We start from the raw sequence: 9748 nt of genomic DNA, 5'->3' as shown, positions 1-9748 counted from the left end.
CGCGGGGGCCTGCTGCGGCGGTCGGGTTTATAGCTCGTCTTTGCCGCAGAGTATTTGGGGCCCTGGGCGCCTCTTGTTTATGGCACTGAAACCGTCAGTTGTGTTTGCTCAAAGTTACGGTCGTTTCCAGCAATGCCTTATGGGGCAGTCAATAAAGCTGATGCCTGTATATCGTTTTGATCCTCTGCGGGGGGTCTTCAGGCTACTGTTCGGTGCTAAGAGAAAAGTGATCCAGCAGTTGGGCGTTTATTTAAAGTAATTCATAATGCATGTGCCTGTCCTCTGGGCGAAGGTACGTAGGTCTGATCCCGGGCTTTTTCTGTGGGTGGGATTGCAGAATTCAGCAGAGTTCATCTAGGAGATCTAATTCCTAACAACTCCAAGTGTAAACTTTTTTCCCCCAAACTTTTTTCATTTCTTTATTTGAAGACAGCACTATCCTGTGCAGCTTGCTTTCTCGTTTTCCAATAGACTGTCTTGGAAATGGCAGCGGACCAGGACTGATGTGGTTCCCATGGGAAAAGGATGTTGGGAATCGCGTCTGCCTGCTTTGAGGCGGCAATCACGGGCAGTTCCCGTTACCAGAAGACACGTAGGAATTAATTACTGTCCTCGGGGCTTGGTAGCACCGTAGCTAGAATCCGTCCCATGGACTGGTCCTGTACCCTGGAGTAGACTTGTGAAGAAGAAGGAGGAGGGGTGGGGAGAAGGTAAATAATAAAATATTGGCCTGATAAATAATTGCTCAGGCCAACAGCGCTGTTTCCTCAGCTACTGAGGCTACTCGTGATTTGATTCCTCATAGCCATGTTTGTTTCTGCCTGATTCAGCAGTGGTGTGGAAATTTTTGTTTCTTCATTTCCTTATTATTATTTATTGCTGGCAGCAAATAGTAATTAAAAAAATCAACAGTGATTGCACTAAAGAGGAGAAGACTAGAAGGAAAAAATTCTTGGCAAATACTTGTAGTAAGAGGGAAGATTACGGAAAATTAATGAAGCTATAAAAGTCAGAATGAGTGGTGCTGGTTTATATTACCTAGCCTTCCCTGTTGCGTCAGGAGTGAGTAAATTATGCCACGTAGTATCTGTTTGTGCCCGAATTCATCCATACCCACCGCTTTGTGTGGAAGGGAGGCCACTTCTTCACAGGCTGTGGCTACTGCATTTGGAGTGCCTTGCAATTTAGGGCATGCTTCCCGAAAATCGAGCTCATCTTTCAGGGATCTCTGAGTCACTGCCTTCCCTGTTGCGTCAGGAGTGAGTAAATTATGCCACGTAGTATCTGTTTGTGCCCGAATTCATCCATACCCACCGCTTTGTGTGGAAGGGAGGCCACTTCTTCACAGGCTGTGGCTACTGCATTTGGAGTGCCTTGCAATTTAGGGCATGCTTCCCGAAAATCGAGCTCATCTTTCAGGGATCTCCTGAGTCACTTCTGAAAACTCAGAAATTGGTCAACTCCAAAGCTTTTGATGGTGGTGGTGGAAGTCTCACTGACTGCATTTCACCTACTCTTTCTTTGTGCAAGTGAGGCAGGAGTGAAACTGCACAGCACTGAGGAAAGATGCTTTTGTTACCCTGTGGCTTTCTTTCCGTTCTCAGTTAAGTTCCGATTTTTCGTCCTCTTTAAGAAGAGGAATCCCTTTAAGAAGATCTAATCCCTCCCTGCTCCCCCTCCAGGTTGTAGCCCTTAGAGCAAGTGGGATGGAATAGCAGAGCAGTAATGCTGTTTTGTTTGCTTACAGCTCATTTATGAAAAATATTTTGTTTCTGTTGAACCGCACCCTTTGTCCTAACACAGTGTACTCTCCTTGCAAGCCAATGCTGTCGTTACTCGCTGGGCACTTCCAGACCCTGTTTTATTCAGAGAACCTGGAGATGTGCTGTGAAACCCAAATCATCCCAGCTGTTTCCATCAGAGCTGTTTCTAGTGATGTGTTCTCAAGCAAAAATGTTTTCTTGTGTACATAGTAAGAAATGAGCCTTTCTGTGCACAAGTTACTCAACAGAGGGATTTTTGGTTATTGCTTTCCGAGACATCTATCATTTTTTACAGTAGAAAGTCAACAGAACAGAAAACTAACATGTATAGGAGGCAAAGAAATCCTTAATTTTTTCAGTTAGGCTTTTTTATTTCAACCAATAGTTTAACAAGTGCTTAAACTTCCCCGGCAGTTTAATCTGGAACTCACCTGAGTTTTGCAGCAGGCACAATATGTAAACGGTATAGAAACAGAGCAAGAACACTTGTTTTGATTTTTCTGATCCCTTTTGTCCTTTTTCTTAAATAGAACCTGTTTAAACAATTTGCCTAAGAACTTCTTCAGGTCACCATTTCTTCTGTCGGGTGGCTCCTTGAGTAGGATGTTACTGAGGGAAAAACTTTCATCTGTCCTGGCAACATTGGCAGTTATTGAAGAGACCAACATTAATTGTTTCATTTTTTTTAAAGCTTCTGTGTTTCGGTATGGGACAAATCACTCAGTTTGTAGGTCTTCCACTGCTAAACCACTTGTGGCTTAACTTCTTTAGCAGCCAGTGCTGCTAGCACATGAGGTCAGGTTGGAGAAATAAAATGAGTGGAATATATTGTGTCACAAATGTATATGGTGCTGTGCAGCAGTTAATTTAGTGTGTGATGAAACCAAAAGATCAAGGAAGCTTAGCTCCTAGTTCTGTGCCTGTAGCCTGGGAGAAGCCTTGCGGAGAACATGGACTGGCAAATAAACTGTGCACTCTGAAGACTTACTTGTATCTTTGTCCAACTTGGCTTCTATTGGCTAATAGAAAAAATATACAGGCACAAGGAGGGAAGCTGGTGCAGCATATGCTAAGAACTCAGATCATAAATTTATGTTCCTGGTCAACACTACAAATAAACTAGAGGAACCCCAAATCAGATTTCTGGCAATGCATTATGAAGGCCTTTTTCAAGTGCTTCCTTTTTAACTCTCTAGGTGACAGAAAAAACCCCCGCCGTTCTTGTACAATTTGTACGTTGTGTCATGTTTGCATTTAGTGTAACAGTAAGCCTTGGAAAACCTAGAACTTCGCAAGTCTGTGATTCAAAACACAGTTGAGACATGAATGTGCTTTTTAGAGGTAAGAACTGGACAGGTCTTTCTTTTGAAACTGTTGTAATATTTCTGACATTAAACAATTTACAGAGGAGCCACGAAGCACTAATAAACTGTAGATCATTGCCCTGATGAGTGTAGAACATCATGCTGTGGAGCAGTTTCTTTGCTCTTGGCTTCAATCCTGCACCACAAGCATGTGCAGATTTCAGCTGGGACCGAGTTGTGTGTGGCACTTGCATAGGGAAGGAACAGGGTCTGATATTTTTTCCAGAGATGAGACCACCTAACGTGGAAATGGTCGATGGTGGTGGAAGAAGCTTGTCTCATGTGATCTGAGGAGCATCACGCCATACCCATCCTCATAAATAAAGACTAACATGAATTCACTCATGCCACTGTGTCTCGAACAGAAGTCAGAAACAAAGCTAGTATTTGAAAGGACTTGCATAACTATCTTGTAATAGCTCGGTAACTCAGTTGGAGATATGCTGGTGTAAATCTGCTGAATAAAAACCTCAAGTCTAGCTAGAGACAACTGAACTCCTTCCTGGTTCCTAGCTTCTCTTTCAGAGGCATCGTGTCTCCTTCTTGACCCTCTAGTTAAAACTGTGCTCCTGATGGCTCCCTACCAGCAACTGATCCAGAACTGACTCTTCAAGTAGGTATGACTGTGTGGAGCAGAAAACCATCAAGGAATGCTGATCAGAGCAGCTGTTGTTCACAGGGCTCGATTCATCATGGGGAGCTGGCTTTCAGCTCCTTCCAGCAGGCTGAAGGAGGATCTGATTATCAGATGGATGGATGAACACTTTCTCTGGTGACTACTAAGCCATCCTGAGCTCCGTTCCTGACTCGTAATGAGTTTTCTGTAACTTTTCATCTGAGGAAAAAATGTGAAAGATGTGATCTGACCCTGGCAGTGAGTCTATGATACTGTTCCTTCCTATGATACCCCTTCCTCCTGCTGTCTCAAAACCAGGTGAATCTGAGGAAATGTGCGTCCAAGGCTGATACCAACTTGGAAAAACTGTCAAGAAGGCACGGACTCTGAGGAGGTAGGGAGGCTGAGCATAGCCATTTGCTGCTCGAATGGCTTTTTTCCTGCTGTTTTTGCTAGCGAGGTCCACGCTGTCACTATGTTTTCAAAGAATGCTTGTGCTATAGCAGACAGTATGGAGACTCACCTATGTAAAGCTGAAAGACCCTCATTCAAGACATACTTTTCCGATGATACTGAAAATGACATATTAAAGGCTTTTTTCTCTCATAGTACTGGACTGGGCAGCTAGAAGCTGCTGATACTGATGAAGAAACGCTATGACCTTACTCCTTATGTTTCTTACAGAGGTTCCTGCTCCTCCTGCGAGCCAAACACGCGTGTATATCAGTAAAAGCCACAGCCCAAATGCCGCAAGGTTAAGCCGTGCCCTCAGCTTGTTCCCCATTAAAGCAGGGGAGCGTGGTTCATCTATGAACTTGTACCTCCTTGCTGGCCTTAAGTATCTCCCCTACTGCCTCCAGAGTCTGCTGATTCGCACCAGTGCACACAAGGATGTATTTGCCACTGGGGGAAACCTGAGGGTTTCCAGGGCAGGCTCTTGTTGAAGAATGCTCTGAGGAGCTGTGCCTATCCACCTTCCCGGCAGTGTGTCCCCAAAGCAGTGCCGATTTAAGCTCAGTGAAACCATGGTATGTGTTGGGACAGTCCAGCAAGAAGAAAAGGGAGGACGTGGCTGCATTTGTGCAACCCTTGCTCCTCCCTCTGGTAAGACTGGGCCAGTCTCCCTCCATCAGATGGATGCGGGTCTGTTTCCAGCTGCTTCCTTGCTCTAATAAGGGCCATGGTGTGCTTGCTGCTGAGGCCCTTTACTTGTTCCTACATGAGGTCACATCACTAAAAATACGCTGCTAAATAGGGTTGCGGAACATGTTAGACCCCACTTGCTTCTTTACTTTGCCCACCTGGCTGACACAAAATCCAAGGCACAAATACTGCATGCGGAGTATGTAAGGCCTCAGGAATATGAAAACAGAAGAAGTCCCTGCAGCCTTGTATCGGCAACTTACTTGTAGTGTGTGCATCTGACAGGAGAACGCTGCTTCTGTCTGGCTTTAAGGGGGCTTGGTTGTAACTGCTCGCTAGATACAAAGGGAGGCCTCGAAGCAATTACATAGCTAATGAGAAAATATGAAACCACTGGTTATTTTTACAACTTAACGATTGTAAAAATAGCTTAAATTACTTGGAATATTTTTTAATTAGAAGTATCAACCATTTAGCACTATCTGAACGGAGGGCTGTTGATTTGCTGTTTCTTTTTGTGTTACGAGCTGTGAGATAATGACAAGATAAATCTTTGTGGGTTTCCTCCTTATATACATATCTACATCAGAGCTGTGAAGTCAGAGGGGGAAGCTGCTATCACAGTACTGGCACGACACCAAGCCCTTCCCCAGAGCTAAATTCTGATGAGGAACTGGGCGTTGGGGAGAAGAGTACCACAACGGTAAGATGGCAGAGATGACTAAAGCAGGATCATAACGTTCACCCCAGCAGTTAAAAAAAAAAATAAAAAAAAAAATAAAAGGAGACCCCCTCCCTCCCCCCAAAAGTCTGCAGTCCTAAAGTGCAATTACTTTTGTGCAGTCATGTCAGGCCAGGGATCAGACTGGATGAAGTTCAAAGCACAAACATCAAACGAGTGCCGTTCGGGATTCGAGGAGGAGGGGGGAAGTAAGGAAAAGAACAACAGTTCTCAGGCATTCAAGTGCATCAAGAAAATAAATGTCCCTTTCTTTTGGAAGAAAAACAACCCCCAGTCTGGTGGAATCCTGGCTTTGTAGTCATGAAAAATAAGGTTTTTTTTGCTTCTAGCTGAGAATGTCCCAATATGACACAGTACAAATAAACAACACCAAAGCAAGAGCTGGGGCGCTGGGATATTTTTCTGGTGCCCTGCTGCTATACAGCCTTATTTTATTCTCCTCTGGTGACTCTTCAGATCTGGGTACTGATGAAGCGCACTGAATTAAAGGCATCTGGTAGGAAGTGGCTCTCTTCTCCGGTCGGTCGGGGCTGGACCCGTCGCTCGGTCTCTGGCCGTTGTACAGCAAGTACCTGCCCTGGGCATCCTGCTCCATTTTGAAGATTTCGTACTCGGTGTGAGGTAGGCGGATGCCGAGTGCGATGCAGCCGTTCGTGTGGGTGACGTCTTGCTGAACCCCAACTTGCCAGGACCCCTGTGCTCCGCACTCGTTCCCGTTGAAGACGTTGAGCAGAGAGGCTGTGGATATATCCATGGGTGTGACCTTCATGTGATTTACTGCGAGAGAGAAAGAGAGGAGCTATTAGCAGAGGGACAAAAACAAAAGCAAAGACGACGTGTGGATTGGGGTGTACCTGTGAAATCAGAATTGTCTCTCCTTGTTCATTCTTAAATCAATTTTTCATATTGCAGGTGTGGCCAGCGAATCTATTTGCATCATTTTACGTCTTTGACGTAACTGCTTCTCACACAGAACACACACACACACACAAACTCAGTTGAAGAAAACCTGATGGCCACATATCTCAGCCAGAGATTAAGCAGAGCTTTTCATAAATTCCAGACAATCCTTTACAGATAAAGTCTGGTTGGTTATGTTAGGACATAGGTAAAAGAGGAAACAATAAAACTTTATTCATGTTTTATTACCATCTGTATTAATCCATAAGTAGGGCTGCTAATAATGTATTTTTCATAACTTTTTAACATCTGTTACCCTGTAAAGCTAATGAAATAATTATTTCCAGTTGGAAAATTTGGAAAGCACCACAGCTGCGCTATCTTCCTATACTACCTGTCCTTTTTTGCATGAATTATAAAGTATAGCTGAACTACAGAGAGATGCTTTTTCTCATATCTAAACAGTGGCTGCAGCTTGCAGTATCAAATGTAGAAGTGCTGCAGTTCCAAGTTGCCTGTATTCTAAAGGAGCTTAAGGCACATAAAGTTTTATTTTTCAGCCAAGTTTAAAAAGTTGGGAAGAGCCAAACTGAATGAGCCTATGGAAGACGAATAGAGATTTTTCCTGGTGTGCATTTGACACTGTACATAGAATCATAGAATCATTAAGGTTGGAAAAGACCTCCAAGATCATCGAGTCCAACCGTCGACCCAACACCACCATGCCCACTAAACCATGTCCCTAAGCGCCTCATCTACACGTCTTTTAAATACTTCCAGGGAAAAAAACGTTAACGTGGCGGCTGGGCTGGTGGGCGCTCATCCTGCTGCGGCCCCGATCTCTTTCGCCGCTTAGCACCAAAGCGGGAGCTTTTTATCAAGAAAAGGGGATCTGAATGGATCGGTGCTGACCAAAACATAAGTAAATAACCAGGCCTCATGCCTGCCAACACACCAAAATCACAAATTCTCTTGCAGGTCATTTTATAGTAAGATTTGTTGGGAGTTTTATTCTGAGGTTTTATAAATAGACATTCGACTCAATGGCTCTACAGTTAACATTATTTGCCCTAGCTGGTGTAAAAGGTAATTTATAGAAATTGAACCTGAAAGTTTCACCAAAACCAAATTAGTGACCTCAATCTGTGTCCTGGTTTCGGCTGGGATAGAGTTGATTTTCTTCTTAGTAGCGGGTATAGTGCTGTGTTTTGGATTTAGTATGAGAATAATGTTGATAACACACCGATGTTTTAGTTGTTACTAAGTAGTAAGTTGGCATACCATAAACCAGAAATTCAAGCAAAAACTGGATTTCACCCCAGGAGCTGAGCTGGGACATGCTGCATGCAGCTCTAAAGAGCAAAAGCTCTGACAGGCAAGGGTATCTCCTGCCTCCTATGAAAATTCCAGAATAGTAAATTATTTCTTATAGTTAGATGCTTTCCTAAACTGGAGCCATGCAAGAAGCTATATGCTTCTCACATGGTAACTGAAATAAGGAGAAGAGCCCACAGCGTGCTTGGGGCTTCCAGAGGCTCTGCTGGGGCTGGCGCCATGGCGGGACATCGTGTTTTGGAGATGTTTGTTTGTGTGAGTGGTTAAAGCCACTGAGCTCTTTCTAAGCAGGGTGCTACGGGACTGTTTGCACAGGAAGGCTTCTCAGCCGCAGGGTCCCAGGTGGTGTCACCACTGAGTGCTGCTTCCCAAAGTACTCGAGGGGTTTCGGTTAGATACATCTAGTCTTCACTGTGGTGGGATTAATCAGAGCTGTCTTTAGGGACATCCTTACTTGCCCTAGGGCCCCTTGAAAGTTGATGAAAAGACACTTGCTGCTACATCTGTCTTCGACAGAAAATGATTTATACCACTTATGACCTGAAATGCTTTCTTGAAGGTGCTTTTTTCTCTCTACTAGTGTAGAGAGCCCTAGGACACAGGTTTAATCTTAGACGCTTCGCTTAGATACTTGAAGTCTGGCCACTGGACTCCAAGACTCAGGGATGCAAAGGCTCATTTTCTTGTGCTGTACTTAAAGATCTCTGCCTCAAATGAGTATTGCTTCAGTGGTGTGAAATACCGTGCAGCTGTATACTTTGGCTGGGCATTCACACAGCGCCCGACAACTTCCCGAGAAATTACTAACTCCTGCAAATGACAGAATGAAATCATCAGCAACCAAATCGTTACGAGCGAACTCTGCTCTGGTCCACAACTACATGACCACCTCCACCCCCAGTGTAGCAAGCCACTCTACCTTTGAACACAAACTCCGTGCCACCCATCACTTTGGATGAGTGCACGCCCCGGCTGTAGCGTCCCTTGGCGTAGATGGTGAAGGTGGGGTGCTTGCAGATGGGGTCAGAGTAGTGGTAGTAGTGACCTTCCCAGGTGTTGTTGTTGTCATGGAAGATGAAGTGCCGAGTGAGGAAGAGGACCTCTGGTCGCACCTCGCAGCGCTGGCTCACCCACTCTCCGTGTAGACCTATAGTCAGATCTGCCTTGGGGGGTAAGATGGGAGGATGGTGCTCGTCTGACCGGTAGATGATTCTGCACGCGATACACGTGCGGTCGTGGTTCTGAAATGAAGCAGAGAGAAACCCCTGTTAGGTATTACCCGTGATAGAGGGCAATGAATCAGGCCGTCCGTTTCATGTTGAAATGACACCAGCTCAACATTTTAAGTAATATGTTGTTATTTCTTATCTTTTTTAATGTTCTGCAGATTCTCACCCTTCAAAGCACCTGAAACATGGCACCATTTGGTTTTGTATGTGTAAGACTGCACAGCAGGAGCAGAGGTAGGAGATTAATTCCCTCATCTGCATTTCTCTGAAATGAACATTTTAGTTCAGCGTTTTATTGGATCTAGAAAAGGCTAACTTTATCCTTCAAATCATACAAGAAGCTGGCAGATGGTAATTTACTATGGTAGGGACTTGGCAACTCGTGTGTTAGAAATGAGTACATTTGCTGAGCTCTTATTTTGCATCTGTCTTCCTTTTAGTTGTTAGCTTTGGGTACCGTAGATGGACATGGGTGTCCTAAGTACATTTTTCAGTTGGGTAGCAGCCTGGGAGAACAGTAACCAGTGATTTTAAACTTTTTCAGCTTTTCTGAGCCCTAATACAAGCTTGTGAAGCGTACAACACGGCCGGCTGCCGTCGGAGATGGTGAAAGCTTCTCCAATGGGAATGGGGTCTGTGGTGCCTGCCGGGCTCCA

At 44.6% G+C, this 9748-nt stretch overlaps 1 protein-coding gene across 1 annotated transcript in view; it reads right to left on the bottom strand.

Annotated features, from left to right (window-relative positions):
• Nucleotides 1-5316: 5316 nt before the first annotated feature.
• Nucleotides 5317-9748, bottom strand: part of APCDD1 (APC down-regulated 1) — a 43476-nt gene continuing 39044 nt past the window's right edge. The window contains exons 3-4 of the mRNA XM_009284098.1: nucleotides 8783-9104; nucleotides 5317-6405 (exon numbers count right to left, since the gene is read on the bottom strand). Coding sequence (XP_009282373.1) covers nucleotides 5954-6405; nucleotides 8783-9104 — 774 coding nt within the window. The 3' untranslated portion in view covers nucleotides 5317-5953. The remainder of the gene's footprint in view (nucleotides 6406-8782; nucleotides 9105-9748) is intronic.

This window comes from Aptenodytes forsteri, unplaced genomic scaffold (genome assembly GCF_000699145.1).
Source record: "Aptenodytes forsteri isolate BGI_AS27 unplaced genomic scaffold, ASM69914v1 Scaffold229, whole genome shotgun sequence".
Taxonomy (NCBI): Eukaryota; Metazoa; Chordata; class Aves; order Sphenisciformes; family Spheniscidae; genus Aptenodytes; species Aptenodytes forsteri.
Note: the sequence above shows the minus strand (reverse complement) of the source record. Positions and strands in the feature narration are given on the sequence as shown.